Raw genomic sequence first — 24,111 nt, 5'->3', positions numbered from 1 at the left:
AATGGGTGTCTTGCCAAGCAAGAACTGGCTTGAGTGGTACCTATCTCTAGGCTTGTTAATCCCCGCACTGATGATTGTACCCTTGAAACCAACCCTTCACACACCAGCGGGGCCCAATCCCCAAACATCAATCCTATCAACATAAACAAAATACATCAGTTGACATCAATCCCACAGATACATTAGATATACCGAATTGCACGAAACGGGATAATCCGCGCCCATGTGCTCACTCATGCATCTAGACGCAACCCTCGGACCCCTCCTGCAGACTCATTCAGGTCAGTATCCGCCTCAGATTTCGGTGATAATCGAATAGCCGGGGCCCGGGCCAAGCCACGAAATTCCTCAACAATATCGGAAAGCATCTATCAAAGGGTCTACTGCGGTCTCCTGTACAGCCCCCGCGGTTGACTGTATGCGGGGATGCCGATTTATGATGCAACTAGAGGCCAGGTTGGCATTTTGAGGTTTCGGTGAGGGACTCTCTCATTCATGCACGATGCAACTCGGGAACTCTCGGCATCTGGCACGGACTCCATGTGTTGGAGTAAGGGGTTTGCCGTGGGGCATTCTTGTGATAAGGATGGGCGTTATTTTGGGTATATGGGGAAATATGGATTCTAGACTGTTGTTTAAGGAATTTAATGTTACTTCTAGTGAGATTGGCCTGAGAGATACTGTACTGTACAGGCAGAGTCGGGATGCTTCTCTATGTCCCCCATGCCGACCAGCTTCCGTTTCGGGACAGGGGTCGGGAACGGCTAGGCTCGCTCTCGGCGAGATCCCGTGTACATGGGATGTACATGTATAGCGTCATTACTTCAGACGAAAGAGGGTCGGGTGAAGATCCATCACACTCGGAATACATGCTCTCTTAGGGTCCAGCCATGCCGGATGCCCAACAATGATATTGATCACAATGCGTAGCGTCATAATACTCACCCGCCGAGCGTCGTCGCCAATATTTACCTCAGATCGTCCATCCTCCCGACCAGTCGGGTGGCTTCTAATTCCCTCTGCTACGAATTCCTCGGCTTATCTATCATCCGCCAAGATCGCCCTAGACTACAGTAACGGCCGGCCGCAATAAAGTGAGACACGGTTGCCCGAGTCTCCCAAGCCTCATTCTCAAACCCCGGCCTCTGAGTTGTACCAGGGTAAGTTGGTGCGAGAGAAATAGGGGAGACGCTATTGGGTGGCAAGAGTGTAGATAGAAAAATGGGGGAGCCCCATAACGAGGAAACCATTTTCCCTCGTAGCCGAAACAAGGAAATTGAGTCGCCGATAAGCAGAAACCAAGAGAAACAGCGGGAAAGGCGCGGCGAGGCGGACGAGTAAAGTTAAGATCGGCCAGTCTAAGGTTTGCGGGAAATTCCCCAGATCCCCGCACTAAAGCAGATCTGGGGTGGTTCAGTACTGCGTTGACGTATGTGAGAGTGTGGACACATATATAAATCCACATTTGCCTTTTAACATAATTAACCTGCCCTCCATAGCAGAGTCAATTGAATCTGCATCGCAGAGCACCATTGCTTTTTTTTTTTTTAATTATATTGCGTTGATCTATATACTTCCCTTCCCGCCATGTGGCCTCGCAACAACAAGTCCTCCCAGGAAGACAACCAGAAGAATGATACCGGCTTAGAAAATGTCAACCATGGAGATGTCAAAACAGATATGGAGAGCGCCCATATTGAGAAGATCGACGCCAGTGTGGACAATATCGCCACTAGCATCGACAACTTACCAGTCAGCTGGTTCGTGTGGCTTGCAGCCCTAACCGCGTCAATGGCTGGTCTGCTCTTTGGATATGATACTGGTATTATTTCTGGTGTGCTGGTATACCTGGGTGACTCTCTCGACAGCAGACCGGTGACGAGTAATGAGAAGGAGATGATCACTGCTCTTTGCTCAGGGGGTGCGTTTGTTGGTGCTATCTTTGCTGGAAACACCGCAGACAAGGTACGCATAGCACACTTGTACTTATTGTCTCTCTATGGATCCTATACTGATTCTACATGTATTAGTTCGGCCGCAAAATGGCAATCTACCTTGGCTGTGTTCTTTTCATCGCCGGCGCCGTCATCCAAGGCGCAGCCTACACCGTCGCCCAAATGGCCGTTGGCCGACTCGTGGTCGGATTCGGCGTCGGCTGCGGTGCAATGGTCCTGCCATTATACGTCGCAGAAATCGCTCCAGCCAAAGCCCGTGGAAAACTCATCGGTTTGAACAACATGTCCATCACCGGAGGCCAAGTTGTCTCCTACGCAATCGGAGCTGCATTTGCCAGCGTGCCCAACGGATGGCGATACATGGTCGGACTGGGTGCCGTGCCTGCCATTGTCCTGGGTGTGCTGATGCCCTTCTGTCCCGAGTCACCTCGTCACCTAGCATACAATGGTCGCAACGCAGAGGCCAGACTCGTCCTTCGGAAGATTTACAAAAAGGCTACCGAAGATCAGATCGATGCTGTCTTACTCTCTATCTGTTCTGCCTGTGACCAGGCCCGCGAGATTAACGAGAGTGGTTCTCGATTCTCGAAGATTAAGCAGCTGCACACTGTCCCGAGTAACCTCCGCGCTTTGATTAGTGCTTGTGGCTTGATGGTTATCTCTCAGCTTTCTGGTTTCAATGCTCTGATGTACTACTCGTCTACACTATTCGCGCTGGTCGGATTCGACAACCCTACTGCCGTTGGCCTTGTTGTTGCAGGCACCAACTTTATCATGACCTTCGTCAACATGATGATGGTCGATACCATGGGTCGTAGGAAGCTGCTTCTGTCGACTGTGTGGGGAATGGCGGTGGGTATGATTGCCATCGCTGTTGCCTTCATGTGGATTCCCGTCGACCTGGAAACGATGGAGGTTACCAGCCATGGGGTCTCCAGCGCTGCCATCGTTGTCCTAGTGTTCATCATTTGGTTCGTGGTCTTCTACGGAGTTTCAGTCGGAAACACCGCGTGGATGAGCACCGACTTCTTCCCTCTGGAGGTTCGCGCTATTGGAACTATGTGGTTGACTTGCTCAAACTGGGGAGCCAACGTTATCATCTCTAGTACATTCCTATCTATGATGAAAACCTGGACTCCGTCTGGAGCATTTGGATTCTTTGCTGCTATTTGTGGCCTTGGCTACATCTGGCTCTACTTCTTCTACCCGGAGGTTTCAGGACTTGTTTTGGAAGAGGTTAAGGAGGTCTTCGAGCATGGATTTGGTGTTAAATATGCTCGGGAGCTTCGGAAGGAGAGGAAGGAGATTATTGAGGAGAGGATGAAGACTATGGAGAAGCCGATTGCTGCTGGACATTGAACAGCGTCTCCAATGGGTCGGGTCCTTGGTCGCATGTACCATACTTAGACTGATCATACTTAGATGAGTTCGATGACAATTTATGACACATTTACATTATCTATTCACTATTCCTAACTGTGAGAATATTCTATTCAAATCGTAGTGGCGTTGACGGGAACCGACGTAATCCCTACCAGTGTCCCACACTTTTCCAAATATATTCAATGATCAATACATGGATGATCGCTTAGACGCTAAAACCACGAAACCATCCCTGAGTTCGGGGAACATTTCCCACTACGGAGATATCCGCGTGGAGTAGTCAACGCCGCAAACTTTAGCGTCCCCCCGCATCCGAACCAAGTGAAAAGGGAAGTATTCGCCGCTACTGTGGACATCTCCCTGTGATTACCTGATACACCGTTGGACAGTATTCCGTGACTATATTCTGCCAAGTTATGGAAGGCCCTCTCTCTAGACGTCGACGGGATGTCCCCTGTCATCATTGTCGATATGTCATACCCACTCAAACTTGATGTCAAGTCACTAACTTGAACGTACAGAACGGCATTTGAAGTGTAAGAACTATGTGTCTAGCCATATCAAGAAGGTCTCTAACGACTGAGGACAGGCGAGTCCGAGCCCGGAGCAAGCGGTTGCCGACGTTGTATCCAACACAAGAAGATCTGCAGACGACGCACCGATAGAGGCCGTTTCAGCTTTATAACGCGCGGCCAGAGCGAGTTTGCTTTTCCGAAAGATCAGATATGGCTGCACACGAGACGTAAGAAACCAGGCTCTACGGTCTTCTACCGGAATCTTCTGTGCATATCACGGCCCCTAGGTAATAGCACAATTGACCTTTTTGACACAAGATGACGAGGCCAAGTCTGACACACTTGGCGACGGCTATCGAGGTTCGGAAGATGATGGTTATTGCTCCGAGCCTGAAAGGCCGACAGAGCATACAGGGGTACCGCTGTCTCCCCGATTGCCACTCCCAGAGATGAGAATCTGTTTGATGAATTGGATACGGCAATTGAAGTAGGCCTGATAGGGGTAGAGACACCGGAAAACAGGGGTAAGGGGTCTGCGAAATCCTTTCTATCTGATGATCCTCCGTTCAGCGCGCCGTCAATTTACCAATCCCCTTTCGACAAGGTCAGATTCTTCCACCAATCCGGTTCTGAATTTGACAATCATGCACCGGCTTTTTGCATACACCAGAGCACCCCCAGGAATCTCCTAGCCATGTTCACGACCACTTTCTTTTTCGTAGTCTGGTCAAGCCTGCCTCGACAAGGCTAGTCAACAAAACTCGACTCCATGCAATACTACTTCGATACTTCGTCGAAGAAGCTGCTAGAAGGTTTGATCTTTGTGATCAGAAGCGCCACTTTGCAGCTGTGATTCCCCAGCAAGCCGCCACCTCCCCGCCACTCTTGAATGCAATTTACACCATCTCTGCACGCCTTCTATATCGACTACCGCAGTACAGAAATTCAGATGGCATTATCGAGTGGAATGGAATCACCGTACCCGGTCTCACGAAGAGACTGCGGTATACTTCCACAATGAATGCATCAAGGACCTAATTAAACTCAGCGCAGACCCGGAGCAAGTTCATAGCCAGGAATTACTAGCAGCAGCCATCATTCTTCGCACAGATGAGGAGATGGTGCACCACTACGAGAAAGTGACTGTGACCAGGAAGTGTTTCTGAAAATGCTAGGGCTGTTCTTCGATGCACAGGTCACCAAATCAGGATTTGGACATGAATTAACCCCATCAAATACATCAGACTTTCTCACAAAAAAGAGATTCAATTCTCTGTCTTTGCCCCAAGCAGAAAATCCAGAGGGCTATTGCCCAGACACTCTAAGCGAAGTTCTTTACTTAGTCGCCCTCCGCCAGGAACTATTCTGCGCCTTCATGCAACAACGTCTCCTCCAATTCCCACTCGGCTATTACAATAGCTACCGCAGATTCGCACCCAGAAACGACGTTATCTGGTCAAACAGACTCGTTGGATTCTGCGCAGACGTCTTCCAATTCTGCTTCGGGGCCAGTGAAATGGGCTCAGCCCAAACCCCAGAAAGATCACAACGGGACGCCCTCGAAGCAAAAGAGGCCCATATCAAACGATCCCTCCCCTCTTCCTTCGAGCCTTTCTACTGCCAGACCCCTTCTCCCGAGAACGGCGACATTTTCCCCGAGATCTGGTATAGAGATGACTGCTGCGTAACGGGTATCATGCACGCCGAGCTCTCGGGGATTCTTCTATCAGCCTTTGATCCCAAAAGGCCCAAGTTAGGTCTTGGGTACACTGCAGGTGCTAATGCGCTAGTTGAACAGTTGAGAGCCAGCAGTTCTGAGGTTGAGTGGGGTTGCTTTGAGTAATCGTGGCTCGTCGCCTACATTTCTCGAGGCTCTTATGGGCATTACTATCTGTGGAGAATATCTTGAGAAAGATATTGAGCGTAGTGCTGTTGTTGATTTGCTGATGATGATGAAGGATGAATATGCTTATTTTACGGATAATGTTGCTGAAATGTTGAAGTGTGCTTGGGGGTGGAAGCAGTTTCCTGGCATTCAATTGAGTATGCAATGAAATTATATCTACTACACGGTATACTCTACCACTGGTCGATCAACAATATGTGCTCTTAAGCACAGCAAAGACCATAACACCGAAGGTCCCATCACGAGACGAACATTTGAGGAACTTGTTCCCAATGCGACTAGCGTAGCCGAAAATAAGCCCAATTGAGCCACTTTCGGCGATTTTGGGCCCTAGTTGGTTTAGCGCGATACGGTGACAGCCTAAAGCGGATCAAACCAACCAAGTCTAAGCCAATCACAAAGCTGCTAATGTCAAATGTATTTGATCAACGCTCGGTCTTCACCTCAACCGCATTCCATTGGCCGGCGATTCAATGCGGGGTATATGATCTCTTCAGTATATATGGAACTGTCCCACGTACGATGAAAATTCAGGGCTTGATGAGTTGTTGTCAAAATGTCTTAGCCGGGGCCGCTTATAAAATGGCTGCTCATGGCCGGTCCGTTCTTTTACCCCTCAACTCCTGGTGAGATCTTTGACAACTATACAAAATGGCAGCTGCTGTCCAAACCCTCCTTGCACCTCCTACATTCAGTGGTACTGTGAAGGAGTGTCTGCCAGAAGGCCTTGCACAGACTGGTGGCCGCATCTCAACGGATAAGATTGGTTTCCTTCGGCCAACATCGGCTTCGCTGCCAGTCGATGAGATGAGAGAGCGGTTGAAGGCCGATGGATATCTTTTCGTCAAGGGGGTTATTCCACGAGAAGATGTATTGGATGCTAGGGAACAGTGAGCATTCTCCTTGCTATCGAGAAGAACAGACACTAACGAACGCCTCAGCTACTTCAAGCAATACTCTAATACTTCTCTTTTGAACCCTGGCTCCTCTCCTCGGGATGGCATATTCAATTCATCATCCCACCCAGACGCACATAAAGGCATCGGCGGTCAAGGTCTACCCACCGACCCAGTCGAGCAAAAGATTCTCATCGACGCCCACAAAGAACCAGAATATCGCGCCTTCGTCGAACATCCCGCTCTAACAAAGTTCATCAGAAATCTAATGGGATGGAAGGAACACCGTATCCTTGATCGCACCATGCTGCGCCATAACGTGCCGCTCGGCAAGGGCACAGGAATCCATTATGATAAGTTATTCTTGAGAGGTGGAGAAGGATTCTTCTTGACTGCCTGGGTGCCAATCGGTGAGGCTTTATTTACCCTCTGTCTCCGATACCTTGAAAAGAGCTGTAACTAATTTCTCATTCAACAGGCGACATCTCAATTGACGGAGGTGGTCTCTGTTACTTGGAGAACTCCCTACCTCTAGGCCGTGCAATCGAGGAAGATTACACCAAGCGCGCAGCAGACTTTACACCCGAGCAGCGCATTTCCGCGTTTAACGTGAACATGCTTGATGGCGGGATGATCTCCAACTCCCCGCAGGAATTCCAGGCTATGCATTCGGCGCATGGTGAGCATAAATGGCTCGTTACTAATTATGAAGCAGGGGATGTTGTTTTCCATGATCCTTATAGCATTCATGCTAGTGGGCGCAATGAGGACATCGAAGGTCGTATTCGGTTGAGTACTGATTTGAGGTTCTATGAGAAGGATAGTGCTGGGATTGATACTCGTTGGTATAAGATTTGGTGTCCGGGTGATGGGCTGTGAGATATGAAAGAACGCTATATATATCTGACACCCGTGGTAGTTTACCCCCATGAATACTAGGTTTTCTTTACTTTTTTAATGTTTAAAAATGGTATGAAGATAACGCTAGTATTGACACATTCTGGTATGAAAGTTGGTGTCTAGCTGTCCAGGCAATGTGCTGTGAGATGTCACATTAGGACTCGTAAAACGGACATCATGTGGGTCATAACCCTCATTGAGTTTTACTGCTCATGTAGCAGAAGATTCTGGCATCCCTTCATCGAACAGGCAAGATGGCCGAGTTGGTCTAAGGCGTCAGGTTAAGGTCCACCTTAACTCCTACTGTTACAACAGTTTCCTGATCTACGTTTGTAGGCGTGGGTTCGAATCCCACTCTTGTCATTTCTTTTTTACTTTTTGAAAATTTTGGACACAGAACCCGAGAAGGTCCTTGAAGCAGTGGCAGAGCAATTAAAATATGTGTTGAAGTGCTTTTCACGGCAGCTGGTACTCGGTTCCATTTTTGCACCGATTCTACTTTTTCATACCATCAGTCCTCTTCGACTTCTCCACACCAAAGACCAGCTCTCAAGAACACGTAGTAATTGCCGATCTCCGAAAATAAGGGCTTAACTAAAAAAACAATTCAACGGGAGAATATATAGTTGCCGCTGTCTTCTTGGAGAGATCAGCTGACTGTAATTCAATTCCATCTCCACTTATCCCACGCATTTTGACTTGCCAACCTCCAACGAGACTTCCATGTAATAGATGTGGGATGGCTTCGCGGCCAAAGCCCTGGTAAGTGCCCGTATATTTCTACCCTGAAACAAAAGTACTGTCTGGCTTGCTGATTGGTTTTCCCCAGTGATAATTGCCGGAGTATGTCTTCATCTCTATAATTTCGTTGTTCACATCTGACTATTCTACCTCATAGGAAACCATTCAAAATGTAATTACCAATAGAACAATCCAAGCTGCTCTGCTAGAGCCGTGCTAACAAGGTTATAGGTGATGACAGCACCCCAAAATGTTCGAGATGTCAGAAGTCTGGACGAGACTGCATCCGCCGTGAAGCGAAGCGCCATTTCTATAACAGCTCAACAAGTGTTACAATAAAATCACCAGAAAAAGGTCTATATTTTCAATACTCATGCAACCTCTCATGACTGACTTTGACTAGGAGCTGCTGTTTTTCAATATATCGATGAGACTCCCAAATTCACAGGAACTCACACAGAGCAAATATTTCAATCTGCCACCGAAGAAGCACAGGATGGGGATCCTAGAGCGACTATTCCCACTATTTTCTCATCAGCCAGAGAGAATGGATACCATCAATCGTCACTTTCTCTTTCTGTTGTTGACCAACAGAGCTTATCGAGCCGATTGAGCCCTATTGTACGTCACAATATTGCATTGTCCATCGCTTCACCTCTGAGGTTTGAAATTCGCTAACTAGACTTCTAATAGCGCTTACCACAGTCATGGGGGGAATCCCAACGTATACCCACTCCACAGGTTAACCTAGGCGAGGCATTCCTATTAAGGTACTTTGTCGAAGAGCTGGCAAAATGGGTAAGACTGGCTGCACCAATGCCCCAATGAGACTGTAACTAATGAGACTGTAGTTTGACTTGTGCGACCCCGAGCGCCATTTTGGTTTGATCGTTCCTCAGCGAGCGCGAACTTGCGCACCTCTTTTGAATGCCATTCTGTCTGCATCAGCAAGGCATTTTACGACCCTGCCAAAAGGCCGACAAAAAGAAACGACCGTTAAATTCAGCCTGGAACAGGACTTGATTATCACCGAAGAGGCGGTATTGGATTATCATAACCGATGCATTGCTCACCTGCGATTCCTCGCCAGTGAGCCAGATGCAATCATGGATGAGAATCTGCTGGCAGCAGTTGTTGTTCTTCGTTTCTATGAAGAGCTTGACAGTACGTAGAATTAACCATGCCATCCTCCTCCGTCATACGTACTAATCTGCTGCATTAGACCCATTTGCCTTTGATTCTCCCACAGACACTGCCGTCCGAGGACTCCAAGTCTTCATCGAAGCCCAAGCTATTCTAGCACTTTCTTCAAAAGGACTCCGCTCCGCTGCATTTTGGGTTGGTTTCCGCCAGGAGTTTCACATGGCCTTCTCCCAACAACGATCTTTCCGTCTGCCCCTCGGAATCTGCGAAAGCTATCTGTCCGGGGATGTCGCACCCGATCATGTTTTGGTGAACAGACTCATCGTAATATGCGCCCACATCGTTCAATATTGCTACGATGAACAAGCCCAGCGCACTTCCATACGCTATGAAGAGTTGCTAAACCTCTACCACCAGTGGCTCAAGAACAGACCTGCATCTTTTCTCCCAATCTACTCTGCAGACCCCAAAAAGGAGAAGGATGGGATCTTCCCTCGCAGGTGGTACCTGGATGATTGTCATATTGTCGCAGAGCAGAGTATTGGTCTCATCAATATTCTGCTGACATCTTACGATCCGACTATTGTACGAGTGGGCCCAGGTCAGCGAAGCGCTGTGGCATCTCTGGATTCCAGGCTCAGGTCAATTGTCTTGGAAGTTTGTGGTATAGCACTGTCAAATCGCCAATCTCCGACAGCGCTTTTGGCTGCATGTATTGCGATAACTATATGTGGGGATCGGTTTTCCGATCCAACAGAACAGAAGGCCCTGATGGACATTGTGGTTCATACTATTCGAGATAACAATTACTGGCCGCCCACCAGCACGGAGGCCAAATTGAAGAGGATTTGGGGTTGGCATTAGTACATTTTGGTTGACTTGTTCATAAATTTGTTCGAGCAAAAATACACATATATATACTTCGGAGACGAACTATATAGCCGCCAGAATTCAAAATTTCCACATGTTAGAGCATGCACATGATGTATTTGTATGAATATTCTCTACCCTCAATATAGATTCAATAAAATGAACAAATCGGAAACGAAAAAGGTTTCGCGGGGTTAAGACAGTGTATAGACCTGACCAATCAGAACCCGTAGTGATAGCGGAGGTTCTGACTCATCCCGATATTGGAGAGGGGCAATAGAAAGAAATTCGCTTCTTCAACCACATAGAGTGAGTATTTGGCTGTCTCCTGCAATTGCGTGAAAAATTCCGTGTTACTGACCGGCTCGTTCAAAGACTTCACCCCAGACCGCACATCATGGCGAACGAAGCAGCCCAACCTCCGGCCCTTAACGATTTGAGCCTCGGCGAGAAGACTCCCGAGACCAAGGCCGTTGGCCAAATCGTGACCCCTTTCGATGTCCACGGTGGTGTTGACGAGTCTGGAAAGCTCCTGCCTGTTGACTATGAGAAGCTCACCAGGGAGTTTGGCGCCACACCCATCAATGCTGCGCTATTGGAGCGCTTTGAAAAGGTCACCGGACACCGGCCACACCGTTTCATGCGTCGCGGTATTGTGTTCAGTCACCGTGACTTGAACAAGATTCTGGACCGGCACGAGAAGGGCGAGCCTTTCTTCCTCTACACTGGGCGTGGACCCAGCAGTGACAGCATGCACGTGGGACACACTGTGCCATTTGAGTTCACCAAGTATGAACGCCTGCCCCAATTGTGGGAAAATGCTAGAGGCTAATTATCTGAAACAGGTGGCTCCAGGATGTTTTCGACTGCCCTCTCGTGATCATGATGACCGACGACGAAAAGTACATGCACTCCCAGAAGATTGATATTGAGGACTCTAAGAGATACACCAAGGCGAACGCCAAGGATATCATTGCTGTTGGATTCGACATGAAGAAGACTTTCATTTTCAGCGACTTCGAGTTTATTGGCGGCGCCTTTTACGAGAACATGTGCAGGATGGCCAAGAGAATCACCATCAACCAGGTCAAGGGTACATTCGGCTTCAACGACAGCAACAACATTGGCGAGTTCCACTTCTGTGCCACCCAGTCTGCCTCAGCATTCGCTACCAGCTTCCCTCACATCTTCGGCACCGATACCAAGAAGGTCGCTTCCATTCCCTGCTTGATCCCCTGCGCCATTGACCAGGACCCTTACTTCCGTCAATGCCGCGAACACGCCGAGAAAATGAAGTTCAAGAAGCCCTCTCTGATTCACGCGATCTTCCTTCCCGCCCTCCAGGGTCCTGGATCCAAGATGTCTGCCAGTGTTGACAGCTCTGCCATTTTCATGAACGATACCCCCAACAAGATCAAGAACAAGATTAACAAGCACGCTTTCTCCGGCGGCCAGGACACTGCCGAGAAGCAGCGCGAGCTTGGCGGAAACAGCAAGGTCGACGTTCCCTTCCAGTACCTGACTTTCTTCCTCGAAGATGACGAGGCGCTGGAGAAGATCCGCAGCGAGTATGAGAGCGGACAGATGATGACGGGCGAGATCAAGCAAAAGTGTATTGCCCAGCTTCAGGAGTATGTCCAGGGATTCCAGGACCGCCGGGCCCAGGTCACAGATGAGATCATGGCCGAGTACATGCGCCCTCGTCCTTTGGAGTGGAAGGGGAATCCCAGCCCGATCGTGGTTGAGAAGGCCAAGAAATAGACCTAAGTGGCATTGAGCGGAGCATTCGGATAAGAAAAGATAAATATGATTTCATAGCCTTTCATCAATAAACCGATACCTTTCAATACCGATGGTAGTCGTGCACTCATAACTTGCGGTAAGGACCTGCTGCCCGGCTATGTCAATACCACTTGGCCTTGCATAAACCCCCTTACCCCATTGCTCAACCAACACAGTTCTCCATCCACAAGCTCGTCACGGCTGATGACTTGTTCCACACAGAATCCTCGAGACAAGGCATATCTCCGTGTTGTCCCTGCGTTACCGCCACTGCTCAATGGAGGTGTGATCCACATGTGTTCCCTTTGGAAATACGGCGTAGTGATGCTGCCCTCCATAACCTCGTTTTTTGGGTTCACAACCAGTACCTCCGATGTCTCTGCTGGTGATTTGATCCCCGCCCTGAGTCGGGCAGCTGTGTAGGCATCTCGCGCGGTGGTTTTGTGAGTTGTAAAGCCGGAAGGAGTGGTGGATTGTGTATCAACGTAGACCTTCCACACAGGCACGGTTGGGTCTGTGTGCAGAGTGGGAATGAGTAAACCCATTGGATCGATTGCCGCTGTTGGGTTTACCTCCACTGTGCAGTCGCCGTTGTTGTCTACTACGATTCGAAGCCTCCACGGCTTGCTTCGGTTTGGTATCGACGCGTCGAGGAATTGCTCAAAGCTTTCGAGATCCTGTTGGAGCCAGTCTAATGCCTTTTTCATCTGGAAATGACGCGCTGCTGCTATCAGGCGGTCTAGGTGGTAGGCGAGCAGGTAATAGGGCGAGTGATGAGGTGTGGGATAGCATTGTGCAAAGCGACAGGCTACGTCTGGTAGGTCTGTATCAAAGCGGACGGAGGAGAAGATCTCGAAGGGTTGTGTCTGGCTTGAAGAGCTGGCCATGTTTGCGACTGTTGCTGGTTTAGTCCGACACGGTTAGTTCCCACGAGGCATGGCTCAAGACGCAGAGAAAAAGAAGGATTGAGTGGAAAAGTACTCGGGAGAACAATGACGCCAACCCGTTCGCTCCGGTTGTGGAGAGAACGTTGCGGGTTGTGCGTGATTGGCCGGTGCGGGCTGATGGAACTCTCGACTTTTCGTCGAGCTTCATCACTCCTGTCTCTATCCTCCTTCAGGTCCGGTTAGTTCTCCCATACCTTTCATCTCGGGCAATTCGCCAATCAATTATTGAATACTGATCCAATCTGTCCTCAGAAAGAACTAGCAGCGTCGGTCGCTTTGCCCGGTTCCATAACACATCATGTCGAGCGAGTCGCCATTACCCACGCCCGCCCAGAATGTGGTGCTTGATACATCGAAGCTCACCGAGTCTTCATCAGCATCGGTCTGGGATCGCATCACCAACTGGGTCTCCGAGAACAAGGCCGTTGTTTATACCATTGCCGGTGTTGCCGTTGTCGTGACCGGCGCGGGTGTCGTCTACTACCTGAACGACTCCAGCAAGTCCACTCCTTCCGTCCCCAAGAAGAGCAAGAACCAGCGTCGGAAAGAGAAGAAGAAGGCGGAGGATGAGAAGAAGGCCAAGTCTGCCTCGGATGGTAGGTTCAGCTTCGCTTGAAACAGTGGTCGCATGGGGGACTGACGCAATTCTAGAGTCCGCTAAGAAGACCGAGGAGCCCTCCGAGGAGCTTCCTGAGGTTGACGAGACTACCGTTGGCCAGCTGTCCGAAGAGGTGAGTTTCGTAAATCGCTTCAATTGGTGGATTGTCGCTGACACAGTGTTTCAAGACCCGCAACGCCTATGCCGGCAAGCTGAAGGCCGCCGGTAACAAGGCTTACGGTGCTAAGGACTACCCCAACGCCATCGACCTTTACAGCAAGGCTATTCTCTGCAAGCCCGATCCCGTCTTCTACTCCAACCGTGCCGCCTGCTACAATGTCCAGTCGAACTGGGACAAGGTCGTGGAGGACACCAGTGCTGCCCTCGCCATGGATAGCGAATATGTCAAGGCCCTTAACCGGAGAGCCATTGCCTACGAGCACCTCGGCAAGTTCAGCGAAGCTCTCCTCGACTTCACTGCCAGCTGCATCATCGATGCTTTCTCCAACGATGTCAGCCGCAACTCCCTCGAGCGCCTGCTGAAGAAGGTTGCCGAGAAGAAGAGCCAGGCTATCCTCGAGGCCCGCACCAAGAAGCTGCCTAGTGCCACCTTCGTTTCCAACTACCTCCAGAGCTTCCGTCCTCAGGTTCTGCCCGAGGGTCTCGAGGAGTCTGTTGAGTTGAGCGAGGAGTCTGGTAAGGGTCAGCTGCGCAAGGGTCTCATCGCCATGGCCAAGAAGACTGCCGATGGTTACGAGGAGGCCGCCGCTGCATTCGAGAAGGCCCTTGAGGTCGGTGACCTCGGCGACTTCGAAGGCTTGGCCCTCAACATGCGAGCCACTTTCACCTACCTCGGCGGTAACGCCCCCGGTGCCCTCGTTGACCTGAACAAGAGTGTTGAGCTGTCACCGTCCTTGGTTCAGAGCTACATCAAGCGCGCCAGCTTGCACCTCGAGCTCGGTAAGTCTGCCCAACAGTAATTCTCGAACCCTTTTACTAATATCTTTGTAGGAAACAAGGACGCCGCCGCCGATGACTTCGAGCTTGCCATCACCCACAACAAGGACGACCCCGATATCTACTACCACCGTGCCCAGCTGCACTTCATCCTGACCGAGCTTGCCGAGGCCGCCAAGGACTACCAAAAGTCGATTGACCTCGACCGCTCCTTTATCTACTCTCACATCCAGCTCGGTGTGACACAATACAAGATGGGCTCTGTTGCTTCAGCGATGGCCACTTTCCGACGGACAGTTAAGAACTTCGAGGAGGTCCCCGATGTGTACAACTACTACGGTGAGCTTTTGCTCGACCAGCAGAACTACTCCGAGGCCATCGAGAAGTTCGACAAGGCCGTCGAGATGGAGAAGCAGAGCAAACCCATGGGTATCAACGTTTTGCCCCTGATTAACAAGGCTCTTGCCTTGTTCCAGTGGAAGCAGGACTTCCAGGAGGCTGAGAACCTCTGCCAGAAGGCCCTGATCAGTAAGTTCCTACTCGCCGTGGTGTATACCTATATGCTAACCCCTGACCAGTCGATCCCGAGTGCGACATTGCCGTTGGAACGATGGCCCAGCTCCTCCTCCAGCAGGGCAAGGTCTCCCAGGCTCTCAAGTACTTCGAGCGCGCTGCTGAGCTGGCTCGCACCGAGGCCGAGATCATCAACGCCATCTCCTACGCCGAAGCCACCCGCACTCAGCTCGAGGTCCAGGAGAAGTACCCCCAGCTGGCTGCCCGCCTGAACACCATGGGCGCCATGGGTGGCGGTGCCGGCATGTAAAAGCACTGACTTCAAGTCTACCCCTCCCTCTTCCCTCTTCGTTTCTTTTGATTCTTTCACCTGGATCTGACCTTGGGGCATATGTGTCTGTCTCATCCAGCGATTTCCCCCCGGTCTTTCAGACTCCCGGCCACTTTTACTCTGCGTGTATTTACTATCGGTTGACATATTCCCCGGCCGTCTGATTTTCTTTTTTCTCTGTTTTGGCACTGGGTATATGCGGATCGGGGGATCGGCTGGAAAACCGAGGCTATTGGGCCAGTGCATTGGGTGAACATGTAGTAATTTGTGTACCATAGAAGAGAATGAGAGATTATTCACTAGAACTTCAGTACGGCCCTATGACAGCCCTATGACAGCCCTACGGAGTATACGAGACTTATACAAGGGTCGTAGATGTGTATACAGCCTCTACACGGAACACAACCTCGAAGGGGGTATACTCATTGTTTTCACATCTTTCTAGCCCGTTTTCGAGTGGGTTGAAAATGGTGTATGCTGAAAACGGTGTACATGTCTTATACTCCGTATAGAAGTGGGGTGAAAGGATAACCGTGACGTCGGCCCCCACATCGACTGGCCCACTCTCCGGCCGTTGTTTTGTAGTTAAAATAGTTAAGTGAAATCATATGTACTTTGCGTCTATGTATGGGAAGTCCCGGATTCTTTCGCAATTTGAACTTGGAGACGGCTTCGACCAAAGCACCACTTATCTCCGCCGCGTTCGCCTTTCTTTTGGTACCCCCCGCCCCACGGTATACTACTAGTTAAAATGATCACTCTAGCGCAAGGAGTAGCTGGAAGGACCGTGTGAGCTAGGCTCTATGGGACGTGGGCTTGCCCACGGCGGTATCACATCTTTCGTTGGCTCGGGTATTCGAATAAACGATAAAAGCCAAAGATGCGGACTTGGCTTGGGGCCCTTCAAAAAGAAGGTTCTACGAGAAGATATACGGTCGCTGTTGATGGTGGAATCTCAGAATTGCCAACCAAGCTAGAACGGTTGAACCTAACAGCTGGTAATGCCAACCTGGTATAGATAGTAAGCGGGCGTCAAATCACCATCGAACTATGGGGATGGATAAATGGTTTGCGTGCGGAATATCTCCGCCTCAAAGAAGGCAAGGTGACTATTTCCCCGCCATTTCAGGCTCTTTTCGGAAGATGTCTATTGAGAATGTTGCAGAGGGACTGAAATAGAGAAGATGTGGGAAAAGGAGGGAGGTTACCGAAAGTGAACCCTTGGTCAGCGGTGAACCTACATCATCTACCCCTCATCACTTTCCTTCAACTTCAACTTCTTCTATGCTCTTTTGATCTTTAATCTTTGATCTTGGACTCTTATCTTTTGCTACCTTTCCGTTCTGCCGGTGCCCATGTGACCCGGATCTCGTATGCGTAAGCTACAGTTACCTTTATCTCGACTATCTCCCCTCTTCACCCTCTCGGACCTGATATCAAGCTCCTCTATCTTACCTTGGATTCTTATCTGACCCAGGCTGTGACCGTCTAACCGTCATATACAGTATACGACATTCCCAGTCTGCCTTTTTTCTTTTTCGAGACCCCGCAACTCGTGATCTGCCTTTCAGTATTCCGTCATGTCAGACCCACAGGGTATGTATTTTGAGCCCCGCCGAGATCTACTTCGTTCTCAGTTAACACCGTGCCGTATCTATAGTCTCCGTGACCTTAATCCCTCTCTGGGATGACACCCATCCCTGCCGCACCCTCACTCTATTTGACGATGACGTGCCTGTTCCCATCGGACGTGCTTCGAAGCGTGAAGCCAGAAACAGATCTCCCGCCAAAGATAACGGATGGTTTGATTCTCGAGTGATGTCCCGCGACCATGCTCTGGTGAGCATATCGATGGACAGAAGGGTAAGCTTGAATCTCGACATCTTTGATATCTTTCTCATTACATTCTTGCTGATGCACTCTGCAGAACGTCTACATTCTCGACTGTGGTTCGACCCATGGAACATATCTGAACGACGACAAACTGGTGACCCATGTGGGTACTCCACTGACGAGTGGAGATATTCTGAGATTCGGCGTCGATGTCGACCGTGGTCAAGGTAAGTTGTCCCGTTCGAACTTGACGTTGCTACAGACTGACACTGCTTAGAAGTATTCGAGGCTCTCGAAGTTCGTTGCGAGGTTAACTGGTCCACATCCCAGCCGGCGGTGGTTGTCGAGAGCTCGGACGCCATCACAATCAAACCAGTCCCCACCCATTCGACCAACAGTTTCTCCGTCCCCGAAGACTACAGCGATGTCGAGCCGGAGGTGGCCATGCTTGATAGTGACGACTCTAAGGACTCAGTTGCTCGATCTTGGGACACCGCCAACCCCACCGCTGAGGAAATATCTCCTGTCTCCTCAGTGAGTGAGAACCGAATCGAGGTCACAGAGCCGGTGAAATCCGAAGTGCCGGAGATTCCTTCAAGCCAGACCGAGGAATTTACGGAACCCTTTTCAGGATTTGACATGCCTGAAAAAGAGCTACAAAAGATGCGTGCCCGAGCTGCCGCCATCGCCCAAGAAGTAGAAGCCTCGAAACAACCCGTGAAGCCGCATCAAGAGCTTGCTGTACTGGATGAAGTAATCCCTGGGTTTCATACAACCAAAATGGAGCATTTCCCTCCGTCCTGCTATCAAACGCTCCCCGACGAAGAATTCAGCGATTGGACCATGATGAAACCCTTATTCATGCGGCTGGCTGACATGGCTTGGGGTGTATCTGATAAGATCCCCGACGTGGACCATGTCAACAAAGTTATCCACTCCGCCCGCCGCTGCTCAGTGGCCAAATCATCCTACATGGTTGACGATTCCCCCGACTTCCAGCCTTGGAACGGAACCGAGGTTCCTTGGGAATTTAACTCAGACGAGGAATCAGACACCACCTACCATCGTGTGCCCGGTCCCGCTCTCAGGTATTGGTTCGTCGACAAGCGCAGATTCTGGATTCTGGATGGAGATGAAGAGAATGACCTCCGGATGAGCGACTGGTGGTGGATCGTTGAGAAGCCATGGGAGCTTCTGAGTGAAGCAACCAAAGCCGAACTTGCCACCGAGTCCCATGTTGACGACTGTCACAAATTCTGGATCGTGAGAGAATGGGAGCCGCAGATGGTTGGATATCAGTGGTACGAATTCACACCCTACTGGGATTCAAACTTCTGTGAGGACCTGCCCTCTGATGACGAGTCTATGGACTCGGATGAGTTGGATGAAGAAGAAGGGGACTTGAATGACGGGGACGGGGATGATTCTATCTATGATCGTTCCGATGCATCTGATGCCTGGGATGGCTCAAGCGTTTTGCAAGAGGGCCACATGGAAGAATTCTCCGTCCCTTGGATTACGCCTTTCGGCCAGGAACTGGATGATGAAGATGATGAAGATGATTCAGAGTACGACTCGGACGACTCAAATGAAGAGGTTTCAAGCGAAGACGACGAATCGGAAGATCAAGGCTCTGAGAATGAAGATGACGAAGATGAAGAAGATGACTCCGAGTCTGAGGACGAGGTTGAGAACGACACTTGCCCCGAGGAGGCCTACATCAGACGACTTACAAAGTTCATGGATGTCGCATCTTCTATGCCTAACTTCTACCCTGGAAACAACGACTCGGGATCGTCTCTGCCAACCCCTACCTCTCCGTGCCCAGAGCGGCCAGAAGCCACGACTATCCTTGATGCCGAAGCCGCCGAACAGCCGGTGTGCCGCCCAGTTGCCCCGAAGCTACCTGAGCTACCCTGCTTGCGCGACGTACCTGAGAATGCGTCCGTCAAAGAGACACTGACCATACCGACTTCACCCGCAATGATCAACCCCGCTGCTCAATTCCCTAACTGTGCCGTCTCTAGTGAGCTTCCAAGCTCCTGTCAGAGCATATTACCTCAGGGGCGATTAAGTGCTCTCGTGGATCAGTCCGCACATGGATCCTCCATGAACCACTCTTATCCTCTGCTGGCTCCGTGGCACCCCGCTTCAAAAGAAGGGATGCCATACGCTGATGGACCATTCCTTTCTCCACAGAAGGATTTGAAGCGGACCGCCACACAGATGGAATCCAGCTCCAACGATTTTGAGTCTCAGAGCTTCTCCCAAGATGCCCAGCGCCCACAACCCCTGGAGTCATACAGCCAGGACACAGGTCTCAACACAATTCCATCTGCTGAAGTTCGGGATGCTATTACTTCCGCTCTTTCCGAGAATGAGCCTCCGACAAAGCGAGTCAAGTCCACCCATCCAACACCTTCGAAGAACTTGGCTAGCCATGCTGCCACAGCTGTTGTCGGTGCTCTTCTGGGTGGCCTGGGTACTATTGCCATGTTGGCCGCACTCCCTCCTGACTATTTCCATTAAACGCTACAACGTTGCTTTCACTCGATTTTATGATTTAATACTGAGGTGCCAAATCTCGGTATGGTTCCTACGATTTTACGAAGAGTATCTTCCCGGGGAGGCGTTTCTGCTTTACGGGGTGGATGGTTGCCTTTTTCTGCTTGCGTTCTCATTTTTTTCTTTGCTATTGTTATCCTGGGGGTTTATCAACACACAACAGCAGGATCTGATCACTGTCACGCTCATGGGAGCCTCGACAACTGGGCGTTCGGATAGTCTGGATCATTCCTCTCTTTTTTCCCCTTGCTTTGATTTTTTGCCGTGGCTTCGGCAAGATGAGCATGACCTAGTTCAGATGCGGTTGCCATGGAGCCGACGCCACGTATCACCGCGCTTTATCTTTTCTCTTTCAATGTGATAGCTATGCAGGCTGTAATGAGCGTGAATGCGGATGATTTATCTTATTCTGTCCTCCGTAGTCAACCACATTTGCGCGCGTGCTCTTCCGTGCCACTCTGCCAGGTACCAACTTTGGGTAGTCTCATTTGGAAACCAACCGGTGATATCATTCCGCCAACGCCGAATTTATGTCCAGTCCCTCCATCTGGTATAGTCTTCTTAATACTGATCTTTCGCCAGCCGAAAAGATCCGAGTTGACATCAGGGCTTCTATCGTCTTACTTTCCCATCTCATCTACAAACCCCTGTTTTCCTAGAGATGTTGAGTTACAATAACGTCTGATATTTCTGATTTTCAGCCTCTAGGAACATTTCCAACTTCAAATTGACCGGTCTCGTGCATCGACAATGGCAACTGGGCTGCAGGTATCCAACATGTTCATGTCAGCTGACCTGCGACCCTTCGTGTATGTTCTTCCTTCCCTCCCTTTTCTTTTGGGTGCCCATCGGGGTTTAGCGGTGACACTCGGGAGATCTTCGAAGTACTGTAGTTCCGGGAGAATCCATCTCGGAAGTCTCAGCCTTCTCCTTCGTGAGCCTTGCCGCCAACACCCTTGACCCTAGTCCGCGTTCAAACCCCGGAGCGCGTGATTGAGGTGGCTGGCTGCAGCCATACTTACCTCCTCGCCCCTCTTTGTGAGGTGGTTTTTGGCTCGGCCGTTTGACACATGTGCTTATTGATCGCTGCCTGCTCAAAGGCCATGTCTATAGCCCACAGGACCCACAGACGCAGATTGCCGGGCTGCATCAGCTCCACTTTTAGCGGAAACCCCGTCATCTACTATGGTTTTGCGTCGAATATTAACGGGATCAAGCCGAGATATTTAGGATGAGCGTCATTTCCACATTCGATCCGCATGTGATCAATCTGCAGATGGAGGAACAATTCGGCATGAAGCACTGTCAGATCATACAGCAGACTCGACGTTAAAAGCCTAAATGGCAGAAAGGACTCCCCTGCTCTCAGTTCTCAGTTAAAGGGAATCGTCTTTGCTTTTTCCTTTTTTTTTTTTTTTTCCCGCTCTCTCTGGACAGGGGTGTTCATGCAGCCGCTCCCACCATGGATCCTTCGACGGTTACCTGCTTGAGGCTATGTCGCATCCACGGCGCTTCGGAGTTCAGATACATTAATTGCCGGGTGTTATTGGCTACATTCCCAGATTTTGATTCTGATTTCTTTGCATGATTGGTGGATCACACCTCTCACGGGGTTCTTTTCACCTCACTTCACACTTGCAGCTCTTCTTTCCCTCTCTTTTTTCCAATCCCTGATGTCGGCAACGCATGCAACGCTTGTCAGGTCCGCGCATCCGTCTATTCCGGTCTTGCTTATCGGGTTACTGTATTTCGAGGATCATAAATGTGATAACGGGCTCGGTCGATCAGTGCATATCTCCGCGGAATATCGTCATCGTGCATCCTGCCCATGCCGTTGTTTATGACTTGCCAATCCGTGCGCTTGTGGAGAGGCATTGACGTCCCTCGAACTATTGACACCGACTCGACCTGATGCAGTGTCTCTTAAGCGAGTTGCGCAGATGACCATCTGAGGGACCGGGTTGGCGTCATCAAATTCCATGCATGATCCTTCGCCCTTTATCGGTTGGAATGGAAAGCCAAAAGCCAATCTCGCCTCAGTGGCCCTACGCAAGAAGACTTACGAGGCCCACCGCGTGGATTCTCGCAATTTCATCCGAACGCGACCCACGGCAACATGGCCAGTATGTCTCTACAATTCGGAGATCAGATCAGGGTCGCGTGGCCTGATGCAGCTATCCGTGGTTGGAGTTCTCACATCCAAGACCCGCAGCCAAGCTCAGTGACGTCCCCTGAACCGAGCCATTTTAGCGAGACCGAGTGTATACTGCATCTCCAAGCAGTCAGAATCCACCAAATCACCGCAGATACCTGCGGTTTGTGACACAAAGTTGTGGTGGCGGCCATGCTCTTGGAACATCTTTCCGTAGCAAGCACATGAACGACAGTCTGCCCAACACTAGACAACCTTCCATTTGCCAACCTGCTAGAACTATACCATTCCGTTCCACAGCATCCACCACTTTTCTCCTTCCGGCAGAACATCCGTTATTCAAACCCACCAGGACACCGTTGCAATACAACACGACCTAGCCCTTTTGCGAACGTAGCCCGGGAAGTTTGTAGACCCAAGTGTATTGACCCACGTCCTCTGTATATCGGTATACGAAAAGACCGCTCCCCCCCACCAGCTCCTGTTTCATATAACCCTGCATCTATGCAGTCTGCGTACCTTGGCGTACCTTAGCTTGACAGGCACGCCAGGCGGGGTTTCATAACTCGACTAAGCCAAGAACGGTTTCTACGCCGCTCCCCCCTCATATCCAGATCTACTCCTGTGCGTGTAATTGGCCATCTGCCTTCTGGAAATCTGTGACTTGTCCGAGGATGATCAAGCCATGTCATTGGACTACAAGATCCGCCTCCGTATACAAATTTGGGATAGACACTACACCTGGCTAGTGTACATGTGTACCTGGGGGTCCCTTCATCCTATCACCATTCAGGTGCGCGATACTTGTCCTGCTGATCATCCCATACCTCGATCCTGATTTCCACAAGTGCTGCATATGTAACATTTGGAACCCTCGGGACACTTCGTGTTACTGCCTTGTTTTTCCCCCTCTTGTATAAGGATTCCAGTTGTCGCCGGGTCTAGCCCTGGCTTCATTATACTCTGGCCTAGACGGGATTGTGCCTTTTGTCTGGTCGTCAATTTTTGACTGTGATCTTATTTTATATTGCCTTTTGCTTTTGACTTCTTGTCTCGCGGATAATATACCGCTTTTCTTTTGGTTGACGGCGCTTTGAGACAAAAGACAAAGACCAGAAAAAGACAAAGCCTCTGTCTCCAACCACTCAGTCTCTGCATATCAATACTTTCCATCCCGCACATACAGTATTCCACAGACACTATCATCACCTACACCAATACATCCACCACCCAAAACAATGGCCAGCTCAACAAACTCGCTCCTAAACCTCGACCCACAACACATCTCCTGTATCGGCGGGCGCACAGTACTGACATGCAAGAGCTGTGCAGGGAATGCCCCAAGGTATGCATCATCCCATTCCATACTATCCATAGCATACCCATACCCATACGCCAGAGCACAAGCAAAACCACCACAGACCAGAAATCAGATCAAATCAGGACAAATACTAACAAATCTCCGTAGAGGCTCAATTTGCACCAGCTGCAACGGCCGCGGCTTCAACATCTTCATCTGCGTCCAATGCAACCCAACCGTGGCCGCAGCTGCAGCTACAGCTAGAGCAACAGCGAACCTTACATCTGCATCGGCAGGAACAGGAACGCCTGGTTCCTCGGCTCCGTCGTCGCCTGGCTCGTTGAGCCGCAGTTCGTCCACCTCTTATCCTTCACATCCTGATCCGAGGGTTGGGAGGTCTTGGGGTCGTCGTGGGACGAGCTGTGGGAGTGTTGAGACGAATACCAATACCAATACACCGCGGAATCCGTGATTTGGGTTTGGGGTTGTGTGGGTGTGATGGTGGGTGACAAATTTGTCTGTTGTGTTGAAGAAATATTCAGGTTGAGTCTTGTTTGGGTATCATGGTTTATACGTCCCTGGACTGCCTGCTGGTTGTGGCGTAGTCTTTGGGTCCTTGTTTAATTTCTGTCTGGACTGGATTTATTCTTCTTTCCTTTTATCATTATGTTGTTGTTTCTACGAGACTGCACTGGTCGTCTTTTTGTACATGGCTTTTTATTGGAAGGGTCGGGTTGGGATGTTATATACGAGGCGTATCTCAACTTTCAGCTTTCCTCTATTCTATATCTCTTTTTATCATACTGTCCCAAGTGTTTGACCTC

General features: G+C 50.0%; 7 protein-coding genes across 7 annotated transcripts; 6 read left to right on the top strand and 1 right to left on the bottom strand.

Annotated features, from left to right (window-relative positions):
* Window positions 1–1,587: 1,587 nt before the first annotated feature.
* Window positions 1,588–3,314, top strand: PENARI_c020G04991 (uncharacterized protein; the record flags this gene model as incomplete). Its single annotated transcript, XM_022634996.1, has 2 exons — window positions 1,588–1,965; window positions 2,031–3,314. The coding sequence occupies 2 exons, from the start codon at window positions 1,588–1,590 to the stop codon at window positions 3,312–3,314; spliced, it is 1,662 nt and encodes a 553-aa protein (XP_022485228.1).
* A 1,308-nt stretch (window positions 3,315–4,622) lies between these two features.
* On the top strand, window positions 4,623–5,696 carry PENARI_c020G08789 (uncharacterized protein; the record flags this gene model as incomplete). Its single annotated transcript, XM_022635066.1, has 3 exons — window positions 4,623–4,665; window positions 4,715–4,992; window positions 5,049–5,696. 3 exons carry the CDS (start codon window positions 4,623–4,625, stop codon window positions 5,694–5,696), a joined length of 969 nt encoding a protein of 322 aa, XP_022485184.1.
* Window positions 5,697–10,706: 5,010 nt separating this feature from the next.
* PENARI_c020G00269 (tryptophan--tRNA ligase WRS1) lies at window positions 10,707–12,070 on the top strand (the record flags this gene model as incomplete). Its single annotated transcript, XM_022634920.1, has 2 exons — window positions 10,707–11,098; window positions 11,155–12,070. The coding sequence occupies 2 exons, from the start codon at window positions 10,707–10,709 to the stop codon at window positions 12,068–12,070; spliced, it is 1,308 nt and encodes a 435-aa protein (XP_022485143.1).
* Window positions 12,071–12,207: 137 nt separating this feature from the next.
* PENARI_c020G08486 (uncharacterized protein) lies at window positions 12,208–12,978 on the bottom strand (the record flags this gene model as incomplete). The annotated part of the gene is made up of 1 exon (XM_022635061.1): window positions 12,208–12,978. The coding sequence occupies one exon, from the start codon at window positions 12,976–12,978 to the stop codon at window positions 12,208–12,210; it is 771 nt and encodes a 256-aa protein (XP_022485213.1).
* A 358-nt stretch (window positions 12,979–13,336) lies between these two features.
* Window positions 13,337–15,416, top strand: tom70 (putative mitochondrial outer membrane translocase receptor (TOM70); the record flags this gene model as incomplete). The annotated part of the gene is made up of 5 exons (XM_022635068.1): window positions 13,337–13,634; window positions 13,690–13,769; window positions 13,816–14,596; window positions 14,648–15,121; window positions 15,172–15,416. 5 exons carry the CDS (start codon window positions 13,337–13,339, stop codon window positions 15,414–15,416), a joined length of 1,878 nt encoding a protein of 625 aa, XP_022485169.1.
* A 1,601-nt stretch (window positions 15,417–17,017) lies between these two features.
* On the top strand, window positions 17,018–19,799 carry PENARI_c020G01872 (FHA domain protein; the record flags this gene model as incomplete). Its single annotated transcript, XM_022634951.1, has 4 exons — window positions 17,018–17,033; window positions 17,098–17,276; window positions 17,365–17,497; window positions 17,548–19,799. 4 exons carry the CDS (start codon window positions 17,018–17,020, stop codon window positions 19,797–19,799), a joined length of 2,580 nt encoding a protein of 859 aa, XP_022485091.1.
* A 3,426-nt stretch (window positions 19,800–23,225) lies between these two features.
* PENARI_c020G07289 (uncharacterized protein) lies at window positions 23,226–23,759 on the top strand (the record flags this gene model as incomplete). Its single annotated transcript, XM_022635040.1, has 2 exons — window positions 23,226–23,332; window positions 23,456–23,759. The coding sequence occupies 2 exons, from the start codon at window positions 23,226–23,228 to the stop codon at window positions 23,757–23,759; spliced, it is 411 nt and encodes a 136-aa protein (XP_022485028.1).
* Window positions 23,760–24,111: the final 352 nt, after the last annotated feature.

This window comes from Penicillium arizonense (genome assembly GCF_001773325.1).
Source record: "Penicillium arizonense strain CBS 141311 chromosome Unknown PENARI_contig020, whole genome shotgun sequence".
Taxonomy (NCBI): Eukaryota; Fungi; Ascomycota; class Eurotiomycetes; order Eurotiales; family Aspergillaceae; genus Penicillium; species Penicillium arizonense.
This window is presented reverse-complemented; position numbering and strand designations above follow the sequence as displayed.